General features: G+C 47.8%; 2 protein-coding genes across 2 annotated transcripts in view; one reads left to right on the plus strand and one right to left on the minus strand.

Moving 5' to 3' along the window:
• The window catches only part of CCDC40 (coiled-coil domain containing 40), a 42080-nt gene extending 24072 nt beyond the window's left edge, over window positions 1–18008 (minus strand). Inside the window, exons 1-9 of the mRNA XM_029212377.1 lie at window positions 17964–18008; window positions 16443–16503; window positions 15577–16014; window positions 10518–10650; window positions 9386–9549; window positions 8443–8526; window positions 8150–8369; window positions 2319–2476; window positions 2016–2138 (exon numbers count right to left, since the gene is read on the minus strand). Of these exons, the coding sequence (XP_029068210.1) occupies window positions 2016–2138; window positions 2319–2476; window positions 8150–8369; window positions 8443–8526; window positions 9386–9549; window positions 10518–10650; window positions 15577–16014; window positions 16443–16503; window positions 17964–17992 (1410 nt within the window). The 5' untranslated portion in view covers window positions 17993–18008. The remainder of the gene's footprint in view (window positions 1–2015; window positions 2139–2318; window positions 2477–8149; window positions 8370–8442; window positions 8527–9385; window positions 9550–10517; window positions 10651–15576; window positions 16015–16442; window positions 16504–17963) is intronic.
• Window positions 18009–18861: 853 nt separating this feature from the next.
• Window positions 18862–19916, plus strand: part of TBC1D16 (TBC1 domain family member 16) — an 80088-nt gene continuing 79033 nt past the window's right edge. The window contains exon 1 of the mRNA XM_029212144.1: window positions 18862–18919. The gene's annotated coding sequence lies outside the window, so the exon portion shown is untranslated. The remainder of the gene's footprint in view (window positions 18920–19916) is intronic.

The raw sequence follows: 19916 nt of genomic DNA on the forward strand, positions 1-19916 counted from the left end.
CATGCCGCAACTAAGAGCCCGCAAGCCGCAACTAAGAGTTTGCGTGCCACAACTAAGATCCCATGTGCTGCAACTAAGACCCGGCGCAGCCAAATAAATAAATATTAAAAATGAAAATAAAAAGTAGCATATTGTGAATGGGTTTCCATGCCAGCAAATATTTATTTTATTGGTGGGATTGTCCTCCACTGCATGGATATATCATAATTTGTTTAACCAATATCCTCTTCTTGGGACTTGCTTGGTTATCACACACAGCACTGTGTCCCCAGTGACTCTCTATTCATTTTGTTCGTGAAGTATGTAATGTATACAGAAATTTTATTTGCATGCCTATTTTCCCTGGAATGAAGTCCAAAAAGTGATATTTTGGGAGAGCTTGCTGGGGAGTAGGGTGGGTGTCCCTGACATGCAGTACAGTATTGCCCTTGAATACGGATCTTGATGAAGACAGACTGCACCCCCACCATCAGTGTGGGAGCCCCGATTCCCCTGCCTTGTTCATCTTTGCCAACTTGGTGGCAGAACCCCTGTCCCGCCCTCATTTGTCATCAATGTCTGTGTCGCACCTGCCATGGGCCCCCCTGTTCTGGGTGCAGGAATGCAGGATGAACAAACGTGGGACGGCCCTGCCCCGATGGCACACAGCCAGCAGGGAGGGGCGGGAGGCAAAAAAGACATAATGAAAGAAAACTACAGCATCGTGTGTGTGTACACAATCATCACAGAGCAGAATCGCACACGGCAGATTCTGAATTGATTTTCAAAATCTCTTTATACCACCAAACTTACTGGTGTTATGCTTAGAAAGGCCTCTCCAATCCAGGGCTTTATAAATATTTCTCATTTTCTTTCTTCTGGTACAGTTTCCCTTGTTTCAATCCTTGAGCCCATGTGGAATTTATTTTAGTGTGTGGTATGAGGAAAAGATTTGATTTTTTTCCCCAAATGATTAACCAAATGTCCCAACACCACTGGGTGCATAATTCACTTGCTTTCCATTAATTTATAATCCATGAAATTTCTATATAAACGTTTCCTTGATTCTGAGCCCTCTCACAGGCTCCCACAGCCTACCTGTCTGTCCCTGACTCCAGTAATTCATTATTTTAGCCTCTAGGGCTTTATAGTATTTAATGCTAGGTGGACCCACCATCCCAGTTTGTCCTGGACTCCCCTGGTTCTAGCCCAGGAAGTCCCACGTCTCAGGAAATCTGTCATTTCTGGGCAAACTGGGACCGTGGGCCAGCCTTCATGAACCTTCCCCCCCGGACAATTCTCTGCTAGTCCTCTGAATTTACTTTTCAGATAAAATTAAGAATCACTTTGCTAACTAAGAAGTTTCTTCCCCCCTGAGGTTCTGATGGGAGCACATTCTAGATTAAGTATATTCATAGGTTGGCAAGCACTGGGTGTTTTCCCATGTGGACCCAGGTGTGTTTGTTCGTTTGTTCAAGCCCATCTGTCTCTCCTTCAATAAAAGTGTGTTGTTTCCTTTGTGTCATCACTGCACGTATGAATGCAGACGGTGACTCACAGATTAAAAAAAAAAAAGGTCACAGCCACTTTGCTTTCCAGTGCTGGCCACTGAACTGGGAGCTGCACTGAACCCGGGCCCTCCCTTACTCCACATGGGAAGGGAGATGTGGGCACTGCCCTGGAGCACCGCCTGCCAGGCTGAGAATGGGCAGGGAGACTTCAGCCGTCTCCGAGAGAGGCCTGCTGTCGGTAAGGAACTTGCTAAGGATACCTCAGCAAGCAGGACAGAATGTCCCACCTCCTGAGGGGCCTTTCAGTCTATCCCTGGCTACAGTGGGAATAAGAATACTGGCCACCAGTCAGCTGGTATCTACTGTGTCCCCAACGTGGGTCAGCCAGATGCTCTGAGACGCTTATGAGGACAGACAGATGTGCAGGAGGCTGGCCGGCTAACTGGGGGCTCAGTCAGTCTCCTTGCAGGCATGCAGGCACTGCCTGGGCGCTGCCAGATGGCGCCTGTGCCACTGAGCGCTTACCTCGCTCACTGCCTTCCTGAGCGTCCGGGTGTCCTCAGCCTGCGCGCGGTACCGGGCCTCGAACAGGGCAATCTGTTCTTCCAGCTGGTTGGCTCGGGTGGTCAGCTGGTCCACGTGCAGGTCCTGGAAGGGAGGGGACAAGATGCACAGTGAGATGGGTCCCCAGCAACCTCAACCCATGTCAGCAACCCCATGCTGGGCATGGCCCCCAGGGCTGCGGTATTCACGCAGGGGCAGGGCTGATTAAATCAGGAAATCAAAGATGTGGCAAACAGTCACACGGGCATCATCTTTGCAGAACACCTGCTGCTTCTTCTCCAACTCGGCCCGCATGCGCTCGGCTTCCGACTTCTTCACGACTCGCTTCATCACCCGGATGTCGTCACGCACGTCCTGGTCTATGTTCTGCATGTAGAAGAGACTCAGAGCCAGGGTCTCCATCTCGGTTTGCAGAGCTGCCACTGGGGAGAGAGGGGGAGGGTGTCCCAGCATCGCACACCAGACATCGTGGAAGCAGCACCCCTCCCCACACTGTGGAGTGGGTCTGGGAAACAGCCTTTAAACTACAAAGATCCATACCTTTGCCATCAAAGACTTTACAGTCTAGTTGGAGAGACGAAATATACGTAATCTATGCCCTTCAACTGCAATAAGCCCTCCATTCCCGCCACATATTAGAGATTCTCCGTGTCTAAGGATGTTCTGAAACAGTGTCAAGGTTAGGAGGCCTCATGTGAATTTTACAGATTTCTTACCACTTAGAGGTTGGCAATCTCAGGTACAGTCCTAAATCCCCTGGGAGGAAACCAGCCTGAAGGGTGGGCTGAGCACCACTGAAGCATGGGTTCCTTTGCTCCACATGAGATTGATTTATAAGGTAGAACACCAGTTTATTTAGGGAGATAGACTTCAACCAGTAATTGTTGGCTCACTTGTGTAGAGCATTCCTTATTCAGTGGGTAGATCTAAACAGAAAATCGATTTATAGATTAAAAGGCTGCTGGGTGAATATCATGTTGGAGTTAGGTGTTTTTGAAGGATGAACTTAAACAATAATTTGGTTTTTTTTTTTTACATCTAAGATGACTGTAAAAACTCTAACACTAGAGAATTCTTTGGCTCCTGTGTGGCTAAGAGTTATAGGGGAGGGGAATGGAGCAAATGCAGGGAAGCGAGGGGGGAGGTTTTGTAGAAAGAGTGGTTGCCGGGTGGACTGGGGTGGGGGTGTATTTGGGGAGAGGGTCTTTAAAGAGGTAATTAAGATAAAATGAGGTCACCAGGCTGGGCCCTAACAACTGGTGTCTTTATGAGAAGAGTAGGTTAGGACACAGACACACAGAGGATGACTTTGTGAGGACACAAGGAGAAGACAGCCGTCTACAAGCCCAGGAGATTGGCCTCAGGAGGAAACACCCTGCCAACACCTTATCTTGGACATCTGGCCTCCAGAATGACAAGAAGACAAACTTCTGTTCTTCAAGCCGCCCAGTCTGTGGCCCTTTTCTATGGCAGAGGGCACCAACTAACCCACCCCCACCTGAATCAGAGAGCTTGCCCACCCATCCTTCAGGGCACTCACTTCTGCCCCTCTATCCTTTCCTGGCTGAGTGACTGAGAGTCAATATTTCAAATATTCTTTTTAATTTGTATTCTTTCAACATTAGTGAAATCAAGTCTATTTTCACAGTTTGAAGACCAGCTGTCCTTTTCCTTCTCCGACTTGCCTGCTCATACCATTGGCCCTTCTTCTATGGGTGGGATAGTCGTCTTTTACCTATTAGGCTTCAAAGGGCCCTTCACGTAATAAAAACAGGATGGCTAGAGTCTCAAATGCCTCCCATGACCTCTGCCCCCAGTGTCACTCCTGTGATTGTGTTTTGTGGCAAAAAAGGAAATGATCAGGTGGGCTTGACCTGAGCAGTTGAGCACTCTAGAAGCAGAGTTTTCTTGACCTGGTGTCAGAAGAGGAAGCCAGAGAGATTTGCAGGGTCAACGGGATTTGTTTAGTGTGAAATAGGAGTCTAAGTGTTTATTTTCAGGTGGTCAAATGATCAAAAATATTTAGTGATTTAAAAATACAACCTGTACTTTCAATTTGCAGTAAATAGCTAAATTCCTGAGTAAATTTCCTGGAACTCCCTACTCTGCACTATTGATCTGTTTGCCCATTTCTTCTCTAGTGCCATTTTGTTTCTATTGCTGTAGATTGATACTGTGTTTTGATACCTGATAGGACAATTTCCCTTCATTATCCTTCCTTTTCACCATTTTCTTGGATATTCTTGTGCATTAAGTGTTCCGAGTGAACTTGGAACTTGAAAATCATTGGAGAGCTTTTTAGGTATTGCATGCATGCATTGATAAGGGAAAAAAAGCAAGGAACAGAGCATTGGGTATAATATGCAGCTACTTGTGTAAAAAATATAGAAAAAATACCACAACCCTTGTAACTTTGCTTTTATATGCAAAAACATCTTTAAAAGAATACACAAGAATCAATAATACCGTGTGCCTCTGTGGAGGTGGCTGGAGGCTGGGGCGGGGGAGACTCCAGAGTGCCTTAATTTTGTATTATTACTTCTTGAAAATAATAACTGTGTTAAATAAATTCAAGTTCACCCAAAACATCCCATCGTGGATTTTAACTGGACTTGCATTGAACTACTTATTAATTTGGAGAGAAATGACATTTGTTTCCTCTCATTTGTTTACATGATTGTTCCATTTATTTAAATCTGCTTTAGGTCCTTTAGTAAAATTTTATTGTTTTTCCTCAGATAGGTTCACTTGCTTCTTGTTAGACTTACTCCTCAGTATTTTATGGTTGTTATAGCTATTATGGATGAGGTTTTAAAAAATTATAATTCATAATTGGATATGACTGGTAGAAAAGAAAATTATAGCTCTAGTATTCAGTTACTTTATAGATTTCTTACTGTTTTTTTTTAGCTTTTCATCAGTGATCTTGCATCTGCTAGGTAAACAATCATACCATTGGTGGAGAATGAGTTCCATGGCTTCATATCCAGAATCTATACTTCGTTTATTTTTCCTGTTTTCTTTCATGGCTGGAACCTCCAAAACAATGCATCCTCGTCTCATTCCTTAACTATGATTACTCCAGGGCTTTCCTCTGAGTAAAACTGCCTTGTTAGTTGCTGATAAATACTTACAATGAACTTTCCTTCTATCCTAGTTTAGGATTGACAATGAGTTTTATCCAAACACCCGTTTGACATCCACCCAGAAAATCTATTTGTGCTCTCTCCTTTAAGAATATAATGCAATGAATCAGTAGATTTCCTAATTTCAAATTATTCCAGAATTAAGCCCTCTTGACTAGGAGGTATTTTTCTTTTCATATATTGCTGAACTTAATCTTTTGTTCATGAGTAAAAATTTAATATTTGCTAATATTTTATTTAGGATTTTTACACCTCATAAGTAGTAACACTTTATAGTTTTCTGTTTTTGTACGTTGTAAGCTTTTCCAGTAAGGATTATACTGAACATTGTAAAATAAGCCTGGGGTGGGGTGTGTGTGGTGGGGGGGAGGCGTGGTGTCCCTGGTGGCACAGTGGTTAAGAATCTGCCTGCCAATGCAGGGGACACGGGTTCAAGCCCTGTTCTGGGATGATCCCACATGCCGCAGAGCAACTAAACCCGTGGGTCACAACTGCTGGGCCTGCGCTCTAGAGCCCGCGAGCCACAGCTACTGAGCCCGCGTGCCACAGCTGTTGAAGCCTACGCACCTAGAGCTGGTGCTCCACAACAAGAGAAGCCACCGCAATAAGAAGCCCGTGCACCGCAACAAAGAATAGCCCCTGCTCACTGCAACTAAAGAAAGTCCGTGCACAGCAAAGACCCAATGCAGCCAAAAAAAAAAAAAAAAAAAGCCTGGGAAGAGTTTCCCAAATTTTCCACCCACTTGTGGGTTAAATAACATAGGAAGTGTCTGGTTTTGTCCTGTCTGTAATCCTATGGCATTTTTTTCCCTTTACCTTTGGAATTTAAAAATTTCACCAACTATGTCTAGGCATGTTTATTTTTTCTTCCACCCATCTGGCCCTCCATGAGACTTTACATCTGAAGATTCATCTTTCTTGAACTCATGCAAATGTTTTCCTCTGATGTCACTGGTTAATGCCCCTAATCTCCTGGAATTTCTATCTCATGGATACTGACTTTACCAGACCTACAGTCCATGTCTTTTATCTCCTTCTCAAAACGTCCGTCACTTTGAGTTTTTGCTTTGAATTCTGGGCAGAATTCCTCAAACTGACCTTTTAGACACAAGTTCAATTGTTCAATTTCCAGCAGTGCTGATTTGCCTATTTAGTCCTTCTGGCGGGGTGTGCGGGGCGATTCTATATTTTAATTCCGAGTATCCTTTTCCCTAATAGTTGGCTCTCATTTGACTGATGAGATGTCCTCTAAAATCTCATGTCGAACACAGCTGGCGTATGCTATGTTTTCGGAACCCGGTCTGTGTCTGTGGAGGCGTCTGCTCTCCTGTCTGGGGATTGCCACTGATGACTCACATTTGGATGTGAAGGTTTACTGACTGGTGGGCTTCACACCCCCCTCCTAAGTGAGGAGGTCAACTGTGGACATTCTCCAGAGGCCAAGCCCCACGTTTCACCTACGGGACAGTGCAGTGGCGGCACCTGGTACGCAGGGCTGGGACCGCCACCCGAGTTCTTTAGTCTGAAGAGGGGAGAAACGGTGCCGTTAGGTGGGTCCTTGCTTGGTTGAACAGCTTCTGCTCCTGCTACCTGGTGACTTCCAGAAATGACAGAGTGTCCACGAAGATGTCTAGATCTTTCCAGAAGCCCATCCACACCTCGAGGATCCGATGAGGGGTGCTGGTGGGCACTCACTTCTCCTGTGTGGAGGGGGTGGGGGACCTGTGTCCTCTTTCAGACTGGTCTAAATTCTGTTATATCCGGAGGATGTGGCTCCATTGTTTTAGTGTGAATGTCGTGCTCTTCTCTTTTTGGTAGATTCTGTTAATTTGGTGATACTCAGGGAGGGGTGCTCTTCCCCAACTCTGTCCAGAAAACTCTCCTGCATTTCTCAGGGTCCAAAATGCTTCTTTCCATCCACAGTTGGGATATACGTGTGATTTTGGTTTCTCCCAAATTCTTCTAGGTTATTTTCCCCATTATAATAGTAATACAGAGTTGATAAAGAAAGTTGGAAACATGAAAAAGCACAACTGAAATAACCTGCTGTGACCACGCTGTTCACTGTGGCCCATGACCTCCGCTCCGCGCAGAGCTGCTGCTTTGGTAGGAACAGTGCACGGTGACTAGTCGCACCCTCACTGTCTCTTCTGCTCCAAAGCCACCTATTCCCCGTAATCTGCCACACATCGTGGGGCTGCAGGGCTCTGGACCATGGGCTCCTGCGCTTTGGATTGGCCTCACCTGTACCTCCCCACCTATTTAAACTCTGCCCATCCCTGCTCTTCCCTGCCTTCTGGATACCCCATCTTCAACCCCAGCAGCCCACCAGCCTCTCCAGCATTTTTTAAATTAATTAATTAATTAATTTTTGGCTGCATTGGGTCTTTGTTGCTGCGCACGGGCTTCTCACTGTGGTGGCTTCTCTTGCTGTGGAGCACAGGCTCTAGGTGCACGGGCTTCAGTAGTTGTGGCTCACGGGCTCCAGAGCACATGCTCAGCAGTTGTGGCACACGGGCTTAGTTGCTCCTCGGCATGTGGGATCTTCCCGGACCAGGGATCGAACCTGTGTCCCCTGCATTGGTAGACGGATTCTTAACCACTGCGCCACCAGGGAAGCCCCCCTTTCCCGCTTTTCACTCCAAATACCCCGCCTGCCGGCTTTCAGTGTTTGCTACTTTGCCTAATTAGGTGCATTTTAAGACATTTATGTTTTCCTTCCCCCAAAAGTTTGGGAACCCCTCCAGTATGGGAACACAGCTTGCCTTTCATGAAGTCCTGCGATGGCATGTGGGGACACCCCTCGGGGTCATGATGGCACTTGGGAACACCCCACCAGGTTGCAATGGCATTCAGGGATACGAAGGCATGTGAGGATGCCCCTTGGGGTGTCTATGGCACGCGGGGACGCGCCACAGGGACGCCTGCGAGGACACGGGGCCGCCTTACGCTTCTTGCGCTCCTCGCCAGCGGTCTCGCAGGTCCTGGCGTAGCGCAAGCGCACGCTCCGCAGCTCCTCCTCCTTCCTCCGCCTCTCGCACGCTGTGATCGAGTGGCGGTCGTGGCTCTTCTCGAGCTGCATCTGCAGGCGGGCCAGGTGCTGCTGGACCCCGTAAAGGTCCACCCCCAGCTCCTGTCGCTGGATTCGGCTTTGCTTGGTGGCCACGCCCTGCACCAGAGAGAGAAGCTGGGTCATGGAGATGCAGGTGCACAGCCAGGTGGAAAGCGGGACAGGTACGCACCAGCTCTTGAAGTTCCAGCCTCAGTTTCTCTATTTGCCGGTTAAGATAGTTCTTCAGGGCAGCCTGGAATCTTATCATCAGGGGCTAAAACAGTGGAAGAGCACAGCCGGTTACTGTGCTGTCCCCTCCAGGGCTTAGCCTGAATTGCCACAACTCTTGGCAGGGGACGGCAGAAGTGACTTCCACGCTTGGTGCTCCCCACTTCTGCCCAGGATTCTTATTCCAGAAGCCACAAATTCAAGGCACTTGTGGTCTCCTCCTAGGCACTGAAGGACCTGAGTGCAAAATGACAGGGTGGGCTGGGGCAGCGGTCCTGGTTTAATCCCTGGGGCCAGAGGGCAGTGACGAGCAGTGCCTGGGATGCCAGCACCAGATGAACTCTCAGCCCCTTTTCCCAGCGCAGCCCTGACCCTTCCCGTGGTACCGGCAGCACCAAGTCTTTCCAAAGAGCTTCATCCAACCAAGACCTGCCCTCCCCACTTGCCAGAGGGGTGGGACACTCAAGGCAGTGGCTATCAGTGGGGGTGATTTTGCGCCCACCCAATACCCAGTCTGGAGACATTTCTGGCCATCACAACTAAGGGGGTGCTACTGGCATTTAGTGGGTGGAGGCCCCAGGGATGCTGCTCAGCATCCTACAGTGCCCAGGAAGCCCCCACCACAACGAGTGGTCTGGCCCCAAATGTCTATAGTGTGGAGGTTGGGAAATGCTGACTCTGAATGAATGAACTTAAAGGGAGAATAAACTTTACAAGGTGGCAGCTCAAACCCTGCAGGTAAACCATTCAGGGAGCAGGTGAGACCTGAGTGTGGCATTTGCCGGGTGGAGGGTGGGCCGTGGAGGCTCGGGGCAGGGCAGGGCCTACAGGGCAGGTGTAGGAGTGTCTCTAAGTCCATCTTCGTCTGCATGGGGCAAAAGCAAAGCTCCAGAATGTTTCCTTACATGGTTTGGGTCCAAAACCACCAGCTGGGATCTGTCTTCTTCGGCCTCGTCGCTGGCCTCAGACTCCACACTCTCCACCAGGCCTCCTTCCTCGGCCATGCTTAACTGCTGGATCCTGTCCAGGAATGAGGATGTGGCTCCTTCCCCAGGGTGGGCATCAGGCTCTGGGGGGATGAGTAGTGGGGAACAACAAACATCACTGAGGAGTTAATAGAGAGAGTGCTTCTCTGGAGGAATTATCAGGCAAAGCTGACGCCCAGTTTCGTGCAACATGATGGAAAAAAGAAACAAAAGGCACCCCTTTGGGTTAGGGTTCACCAGTGCTATTCACAGGGTCTTCTGCTCATGAATTTTCTACTAGCTGATTCAACACATTCTGTAGAAAGGATTGCACTTTAAAGGTAGACAAGAAGGAAACACATTTTGTTGATACTTTTTAATACATAGTGAACAGAAAGGTGGCTTCTTAATGATGGACTAGATTTTTTTTTTTAATGGAAAACAGATATAATTGAAAAGAAATCAGTGAGGCTCTAGTTGCAACTTCTCTCCCTTCCTGAGCTGGAGAGATCCTGTTCTGTTTCTAACTCCTTTAGATGTGTGCTGTCTGCCTGCTGCTTGTGAGCGATGTGAGGCTTTGTTAGCTGGACCATCCACACACACCCATCATATGGAAGATAAAAAAACCCAATCTGCTTTCCCACATACTCAACACTGGGATACCAGAGCCAAGTGGAAAGATAAGGGTGTGCCGGGAAAGCCTTGGAAAGTCAGCAAACAGACACATGTTTAGGGGTGAGCTCCCCCGAGACCAGAAGGCAGTGAGACATTTGGCCAGGGCTGTGGGCTGCGGCGTCACCGGATCTTGGTCCAGGCCTGGTTCTGCCACTTACACGGTTGTGTTACTTAATGACGCTTAGGGTCTCTAAAATGGAGAACAGTGCCTACCTCACTGGGTTAGGGTAAGGATTAAATGAGATAAAACAGAAAAATGCTCCACACGTGTTATCCATATCTGTTAATGGTATTTTTATCTTTTGGCTCACAGCGCAACAGGAAACAAGGTAACAGGTGGTGAATGAGTGGCAGCCCTCGCATAGAAGGGCGTGTGAAGTGGCTTGTCCCACAATACCTGGCTCCGGCGTGGAGGGGCCCTCGGTAACCAGAGGCGGCTCGTCAAAGTCCAGGGATGTGTTGCTGCTCCCCCGGCTCTGTCCGAGGCGGTGCTGAGCCCCCAGAGGAAAGACCTTCTGCCGGAGCGCTCCCTGGGATTGTTTTTAGAGCAAAAACAACCAAATCTGAATTTATGAGGGTTTAGTCAGGACAAAGGAGTTAATTCATTACAGTGTTCAATTCAACATAGTTGTGGACTTCCCTGGTGGTGCAGTGGTTAAGGATCCACCTGCCATTGCAGGGGACACGGACTCGAACCCTGGTCTGGGAAGATCCCACATGCCGCGGAGCAACTAAGCCCATGCGCCACAACTACTGAAGCCCGCGCGCCTAGAGCCCATGCTCCACAACGAGAAGCCACGGCAATGAGAAGCCCACGCACCGCAATGAAAAGTTGCCCCGCTCGCTGCAACTAGAGAAAGCCCACGTGCAGCAACAAAGACCCAACGCAGCCATAAATAAATAAGTAAATAAATAAATTTATTTAAAAAAATAGAATATTGTTTGCATAACATTTGGCTTTTGCAAATGGTCAAAACAGAAAACACCTACCGCCACTCCCATGAGGAATCAGGAGTGGCCTCTTTCCGTCTAGATCTGTAGCAAAGTGTAAACGCTGAGGCATGGGTGTGTGCTGGACGTGGGTTCCTTTACTCCCAAATGCTGCTCTCTCCAAGGATGGTAAGAAACACCTCTGAGCATCCTCTTTATAAAAGGATGCTGGAAAGCCTGAGCCCTGGCCAGGGTCTCCCAAGAGGGCTGTTTCTTCTCTTCTTTCAAACTCGTTCACTTTAGGGACATTTCCATATGAAAAGCTTTTCCCTCAGCAGAAGCACCTGGCTCCGTTTTCGCTCTAAAGGGGACTCTTGCAAGGATTATTGTTGACAGTAATTACTACAGCTGATGAATAGGTGAATGCTAGTAACGACAGACAATGACCCTGCACAAGACCCTGCAAGGTGGATGCCAGTCATTTCCGTCATCTGTAGGGGAAGCAGCTCACAGAAGCTGAAGCCCTTGCCTAAGTTCGCACAGCCAGCCAAGGGTCATCTCAACGCCCAGCTCCTGTTCTTTCTAATTGTACTTCCTCAGGTGATGCTGCTTCTAGAAATGATTTCTGAGGCATCCAGAACCACAATGACATTAATGGGGGCCCAGAGTCCAAAGCCCACCTCTGGGGTGTCCAGAAAGGGCTTCTCCTAATGAGACGTCAATGAGGTGTCAGAACACGCCGATGACACAGCAGCTTCTACTCCGCGATTAAGTTACTTCTTAAGACTGAGAGCTGAGAGGAGAGAAATAGGGTTCTCTCTTTGGGCTTGTCTCTGCCCTTCTGGCTGATCAAATTTGGAGACTGTTTCTTCGTGAGTTTTCTAGAAACTAGATTCGAGGATGGAAATTGGTTTTACAGCTCAACAAGTGATCTGTACTTCAACACTCCTGGCTATCTTTTATTTATTTACTTTTTGGTCATGACTCACGGCTTGTGGGATCTTAGTTCCCCAACCAGGGATTGAACCTGGGCCCTTGGCAATGAAAGAGCAGAGTCCTAACCACTGGACCGCCTGGGAATTCCCAGTCCTGGCTTTCTTAGAAAGGAGGGCACTGTTTTGTTGTGTTAAATTCTTAAAAGTGGTTTTGATCATGTACTTGTCATTTGTAATTATAAAGCTTAATTGGGGGTCATCGAATATTGAATTGTGTCATTCTCTAAAGTTATTAACTCTTCTAGGTTTCACAGGGTGGGGAGGGATTGTCACTTCACCGTTCAGAGACAGAGTAACCGTTTGCCATCACAGCTGCATGCCTCTGGGCAAGGAAGTCCCTTGGCCCCTCAGTTTCCTCACCTGAACTATGGGGATAATAATAGTTCCCACCTCACAGGGTTGTTGTCAGGATTCACTGAAACAACACATGTCAAAGGCACTGAAGTGTCCAGCCCAGAGTCCATGATGGAGAAATGTTACACGTTCTTTTCCTGCCCCGCCCTGCCCCTCACTTCCCTTCTAGAACAACAGGTTGGCTTGGCCCAGTGTGGGGTGATGAGCCTGGACAAGGTGAGGAGAGCAGGTTCCAGAGACTGTCCCCGAGGTGGGTCATGATAGCACAGGTGTCAGGCCTGGGCCTGCTGAGGAGGGGTCCCGGTGTGGAGAGTCACAGCCCAAACAACTGGGGCCTGGCCTGGGTGGGGTTGGCCCAACAAGATGATGAGGGTGTCCACAGTCTGGGTGGCCCAGTGAGGGTGTGTGTCTGAGCCTGAGTGGGGTGAGGAGTGTCCATATGGGGGCAGGAAAGTGCAGTGAGGGTTACATTCGGGGGATTGATCAAATTAATAATATGTTAAGGATAATAGGGACCAGGTCTCCTACTGTTGGAAAAAGGAGTTAAAATATAGAAGGGGAGAAAACTAGCAGGAACCATGTCAAGGGTGGTTTGGAATTAGAGACGTTTTGGTGTGAGCTACATGTATGTGTGTATGTGTATGGTGTGTTTGGGGTCGAGGGTTCCGTGAAAAGAAACCAAGCTCCTGGAGAAATGTCTCGTTCTCAGGCTGGGGCAGTCTGTGCCAGAGAACAAGAAAGTGCCTAAAGGATGATGGTGGTTAAAAAAAAAAAAGAAAAAAAAGAATGGTACTGATGTGTCAGAAAGACACAAAGGCCAATTTGAATAGGCTCACGGGTCAAATTGGGAACAATCTGAGCCTCAATATAAATAATGATAGTAATGAATTATAACACAGTGAATGAAATGGGAAACAATGAGTACATACAGATATGAAACTTTACATGAATAAATTGAAAGTTTAATGAGGAATGGATGTTACCATAGTTTCAGAGTATCCCTCCCATGTTTATCTCAGAATGAAGAGTTGTTTTAATATTTGAAAATTAATCAATGTAACCACCAAATTAACAAAAAAAGAAAAAACCGTGATCCTCCCAATAGACACAGAAAACACTTTTGACAATAGCCAACATCCTTTCATGATTAAAAAAAAATCCACAAACTAGGAATAGATGGAACTTCCTCAACCCGACAAAAGGCATCTATGAAAACTCACAGCTAACGTCATATGCAACTGTGAAGATTGAAAATGTTCCCCCTAAAATCTGGAAAAAGGATGTCTGCTCTCACTACTACTATTTGACATTGTACTGGGGGTTCTAGTCAGTGCAATCAGACATGAAAAAGAAATAAAGGGCATCCAGATTGGAAAGGAAGAAGTTAAACTGCCTTTTTTCACAGACAACACATCCTTTTCGTGAAAAGTCCTATGGATTCTACAAAAAAAAAAAAAGCTACTAGACCCTACAAGGGTGATTAGCAATGTTGCCGAATATAAGATTGATATACAAAACTCAATTGTATTTCTATAAATTAGCAACAAACAATTGGAAACCATTTATAATGGCATCAAAAAATGCAAAATAAGAAATTCCTTGGTGGTCCAGTGGTTAAGACTCCACGCTTCCCCTGCAGGGGGCACGGGTTTGATCCCTGGTCTGGGAACTAAGATCCTGCATGCCACACAGCGTAGCCAAAAAAATAAAAAAATAAAATAAAATATTCCACAAATTCTTTTAAAAAAATGCAAAATATATAGGGATAAACCTGACAAAAGATGTGCAACAGCAGTACACATTGCTGAGAGAAGTAAGAAGTCCTAAAACAATGGTGTAATCTGTTGTTGTTTTTTCTCATTTGAAATAAATATTCACTTTCCTATCTTAAACCAAAAAAGCACCTTCTCACACAGTGTTTCTTAAATGCCTAGGGGTGAGGGGTATCTTTACAGTGGATAAGGCTGACACTTTTTTCATCAAGTGATCCAAGCCAACATCATCAATAATGGACAAGCTGAAATGATGCATCACCTGACAGGACATCAGGAGAACACAGCATCCTTCTATGACATTCCTGCCAAAGGATCATAAACCATACCTGGAAACCTGGAAATACCAGGCAAAGCCAAACTGAGGGACATTCTACTAAATAGCTGGCCTGTGACCTTTAAAAGTGTCAAGGTCATCAAGGTCAAGGACAGATTGAGAAGACTAAAGAAACTGGGCAGCTGAAGGCAACAGGCAACTCCGTACTGGAGCTCTGCTATAAAAGACATTACTGGGACATTTGGTGAAGGAGGCCTGAGGATGATTGGGTAATGTAATATAATTTCTTGATTTTGATAGTCATTATATTGTTGTTTGTGGGAAACATACATGGAAGCATTAGGAGGCAATGGGGTATCAGATCGACAGCTTACTCTCAAATGCTTAAAAAAATTAAAAGTTCTATGGTACTCCAATTTTTCTGTAAGTCTGTGCTTGCTTAAAAATTAAAAAATGAGGGGACATCCCTGGCGGTCCAGTGGTCAAGACTTCGCTTTCCAATGTAGGGGGTGTGAGTTCGATCCCTGGTCAGGGAGCTGGGATCCCACATGCCTCTTGGCCAAAAAAACCCCAAAACAAATTCAATAAAGACTTTAAAAATGGTACACACAAAAAATCTTTAAAAAAAATTTAAAAATGAAAATGATAAGAATGTAACTATTGTCATTATCTAGAACTGCACTGTCCAGTATGGTAGCCACTTGTAACAATTGGTTATATAAATTTAAATTAATTAGAATCTTCAAAAAATTAAAAATTCAGTTCCTCCATGTCCCTGGCCACATTTCAAGTGCACTATAGCCACAAGTGAGTAATGGGTACCATATTGGACAGAGCAGATAAAGAGCATTTCCATCATCATGCAGAATTTTACTGGACAGTGCTGCTCTAGAGACTGGACACCTAGATGCCCTTGCATGGAATGTTCCCAACTTGGGTTTGGGAACAGCAAGGGAGGGTCCAGAAACTCTTGGCATTTGATGGTAGATCCTGAGACCTAAGTTTACTAAGCCATTTCTAACAGGGATTGCAATGTGAATTATTTAGTGTACCCTGAGTTCCTCACATAGGAGTACAAACAACTTGAGCAGTAAAACACTTGTGTAAAACAGACCTCAGGCTACTCACCGATTCCTGGTCCGTTTGCTCAGATGAGCCTGATACTTGCTGGGAGGGCTCTGTGGAGATGACCCCCACTCCTCTGGATTCGGATGGGCCGGGGGCCTCTCTGTCTTCAAGACCTGTCTTCCTCCTTGCTCTTTCATGCCGGCGTGTGGGGCCAACTCCATCTCTGGCCACCTCCCCAGGACTGATGTCTGAGTAAGCCAGATCTGGAGAAGTGACTTCCCCTTCAGGGGCCGTGGCTTCAATATCAGATTCTAACTCCTCTTCAAATTCGAATTCCTCTTCCGTTTCCATTTCCCCTTGGATTTCGACTTCCTCATCGTCTTCATCTTTCCCCTGGGCTGAGACTTCCCCATCGTTTTTGATTTCCCCTTCAGAATGCTCTGTAGCACCCTCAGTTTCTTCATTTCTCTGGTCACTGCTCTTCTCTATCGGTGACACCTGTAGCCATGTAGCAGGAAAAAAATCAGGATACAAAGTATAAAGGGTCTTGTGAGGTTTTATTCTTAATAAGGTAATTACACCGATGGGAAAACTGCAGCTACACACTCTGAGCATCGCTAGGAGATTATGTTTCATGCTTTAATTTATCTGCTCTCTGTTTTTGGTAATTATTTTGCATCCTTCTTTACAGGAAATGACCTCTGGAAAACTCAGGGCAATCTAACTGTAGGATATCCGAGGCATTCCTGAAGAGCCACCAACACTTCAGAATGGGGTGGAAGGAAATTGAGCTTTTCTGCAAATGACTTGAGTCTGTTCTACAGTAAGGTCATGGGATCATCGTACAATTTTCTTGAGAAAGTCTGAACTCTCTTTAATTCTTAGTAAATACAGCCCAGAATAATTCATCCCATAAGGAACTTTACCCTGTTGCCTTCATGATTCTGGTCCTCTTCTCCTTCAGAAGATTTGCCCTCCAGGTGAGACCTGGTGGCAGAGAAACAATTTAACAGTTTCAAATAACATCTTTCTTTTTCTTGGCATTTATCACCTCCTTGATGTCTGTATATCTACTTATTTACTCGTTAATTATCTGCCTTCCCTCTAGGCTGATGGCCATGACTTTGTCACTAACACCAGCACTAGTGGCACAAAAGAGTCATGCCAAGAATGAATGAAAAATGCAATTATCAAAACATTAAAGGAACAGGTAGATTACTCTAGAAAAGTCACCTTAAATATACCTCTGTCTGTGACAAAACTGGGGAGAATAAATGCAAAATAAGAGAAAATTGTACAAAAAGGACAAATACCCTAGAAACTCTTGGTTAGTTTCCCTGTGAATTTTTTTTGTTTGTTTTTTGTTTTGGCCATGCCTCAGAGCACGTGGGATTTTATAATAGTTCCCCAACCAGGGATCAAACCCGTGCCCCCTGCAGTGGAAGTGCAGAGCCTTAACCACTGGACCACCAGGGAAGTGCCAATTTCCCCATGATGTAGAGAGTACAAGAATGTCACATTTTAAAATTGTTTTTTTTTCTAATTAGAAAAAAACTATATTTTTTTAAAAAGTAAAACTAATACAGAAATATGTGACAGACAATGAAAATCCCCTGTGACTTCTCCTCTCCTTCTCAAGATAACCAGTGGTAAAAGTAAGAGATTTAAGGGTATCTTCTTTCAAATATTTTTCTATGCATTTAAAGCTACCCACCCACCCAAATTAGAGATCACACTATATATACTGTTTTGCATTTAGTCTTTTCATTTGTTGTAATCTAGACTTCTTTCCATGTCAGTACATGTAGACCTACCTTAAAAAAAAAGAAAAGAAAAAAAAGAAACAATACAGCAGTGTCTAATGTAAAAGGTTAAATTCTTTAAAATAGTTTCTATCCTTTTAAACAAAGCATAAGAGAACAGAGGCCTGGCATTTTTACCTTACTACGGTCTATCTGTGTGCTCAAGGCATTCACGGTGGGGCTGCCTGACCATAGGGACCCCGGCCCATCGCCTGCCACCTCCAACCCTGGTGAGGGGGAGGGAGGCGGGGGGCTGGGCTGATGCTCCCTGTCACAGCACCTCGCTGGGGCAGCATCCAGTACAGAGACCCCTGCTCTCGGGGCTCTGCAGCAGGGACTACCAAGCACAGTGGTTGTCATGGTTACTGTGGGACAAGGAAGTCCCGGGTGTCAGCGAGTGGAGCGCCCGGAGCGAGGGGAAAAGGGGAGGGTACGGGAGAGGACAAAGGGACGCGAGGTGAGAAGGGAGAAGGGCGCGCCGGAATGTGGGGGTGGCCGGGGAGGGCAGGAAAGGCCCAAAGGGTGGGGATGGCAGGGGCAGAGGAGAGGGGAAAGGGACATGGAAGGGAAGGGGCGCCTAGGGGGATATAGAAAGGCGGAGGCGTGGGGGCCGCTGCGAGACCCAAGGTCCCTAGGCCCGCTTACCCGCCAGCCCGGCCGCCAGGCTCCGCCATCTCCCGTTGCTACGCGACGCCGTCAACATCCGGCTGGCGAGGACCACGCGCTGGGCGTGCGGGGCGGACGGCCTTTGTGCCATTTATGTGCATTAGAAACACAGAATATCTAACTATGTAAATATATTAAAGGATAAATACGCATTTTCTCCATCTTTATCTCTAAGGCCGAGCTCTACCCCTCCTGGCTCAGTTTCTGTAAAGCGACAAACATGTCAACGTGCGTCCAGCTGGGCAACTCCGGCTCCCCGGGGGATCGAGCAGGGCACTCGGGGAGCCGGGGACCTGGGACGGCTAAGTGCCCTGAGGGTGGCAGGCGGAGGTAGGGGCACGAGGGGCTCCGTAGCCGGCTGCACCTTCGGATGCCGAGACCCCTCCTAGTGCCCGCCTGTCCATCTCCAGACCTGGGGGGCTCAGCACCCCTTTCCCGGGGTTCCTAAGAAGAATTCTTGGCGGAAGAGGGATGCCCCGTGGTCTCCTGATGGGTGGTGTTCTTTTCCTACCTCAAAATAGGAAAAACAAACGCGGAGGGTGGAACAGAGAGGGCGAGCACGCATCTGGAGCGTCCTAGGGGTTCTGCCTTCACTCTGGGGGCTCGGGGCTTCCTTCCGGGGCAAAGTCCTGGGGCCGGAGTCCCAGGCGGGCAACGAGGCCCGAAATGGGATGCGGACGGCCGGGCCGAGTCCTGGGGCCGGAGGGCGGAAGGTGACTTAGGCAGTTCAGCGGCCGGGTTGGAGCCCGTTTGGGACCTGGGGGTTGGGGGGCTGGCCTGATTGGGCCGGGGGCCGGGTTGGCCCGGGGGGCGTGCCGGGGGCCGGGCCTCGCCTCGCCGTCCCCGCCCCACCGCTCCTCACAGGCGGCGGCGGCAGTGGCGGCGGCGGCGGCTCCGGGAGCCGGCGCGAATCCGGCCCCCGGTGCGGGACCCGGGTGGGTATCTGGGACAGGCCGGGGGCCGCGGGGGCGGGCTCTAAGGGGCCCGCGGGGGACCGGGCACAGCCCCTCCGCCGGACGGGGTGGGGGCGCGTGGGGCGTGTGGGCCTGCAGCCGCGGGGCCCGGGAGGGGCCGGGGTCTGGCCGCAGCCCAGAGAGGTGCACGGCCGGAGCAGGAGCCGGGCGGGCAGGAGCACGCCGGATCACGCGGAGAGATCCCTGGGCCCCCTCTCCGCGGCGGATGCGGGCCCCTGGGGCCGGGAGTGGGCCTACTTCGGGAAGATTCGGTGTCTGCCTGTCTGGAGCTTTGGGCCGGAGAACTTGCGGTCTTTGTCTGGCTGGTCGTCAGAGCACGCGAATGAGAAGTTGTAGGGGCCCGCCGTTCGCCGACACAGCCCCCTAAAGTGTGCATTCCACCCGCACAGCGCGCGCGCTTACGATTCCCGGCCTTAGGGTGGGTGGTTTGGCTGTTTAAGAGCCGCATGTCAGGAAACTCACTTCCTTTAGGCCCGGTCTCTTCCTCCTGTTCTTTTCTTTAAAAAAAAAAAAAAAGAAAGAAAGAAAAGAAAGAAAGAAAAAGAAAGAAAGAAAAGAAAAAGGAAAAAAATAGGCAATTTAAGATTGCTAAATATAACCCAAGAAACGCTGCCAGAAGTGGTGAATCTTGAAATCCTGTTATTCCCACACTCGGAAGTTGGTGTCATATGTTGGCCACAATCTAGTTCAGATTCTCTTCAGAAATAGAAAACGACATAATACGTTCACTTTCCTTACCGTGAAGTTTGTTTTACTGCCTCCTCAAGTTCATAGGAGAAGCTGGGTTGGTTGGCCAGCCCCTGTGACTGGTCCCACCGACCTTTCTTTACCACCTGCAGGCACCAGTTCTTTAATTTGGAAAGAAGAGGGAAATGGTTCTCAAAAAACGGCCATGTGATGGAGCATATTATCAAAGGGCAGGTGCAAAGGCCCAGTTTCGTGAATTCCATTCTAAATC

Source organism: Monodon monoceros, unplaced genomic scaffold (genome assembly GCF_005190385.1).
Source record: "Monodon monoceros isolate NGI ecotype Baffin Bay Population unplaced genomic scaffold, NGI_Narwhal_1 Super_Scaffold_9, whole genome shotgun sequence".
NCBI lineage: Eukaryota > Metazoa > Chordata > Mammalia > Artiodactyla > Monodontidae > Monodon > Monodon monoceros.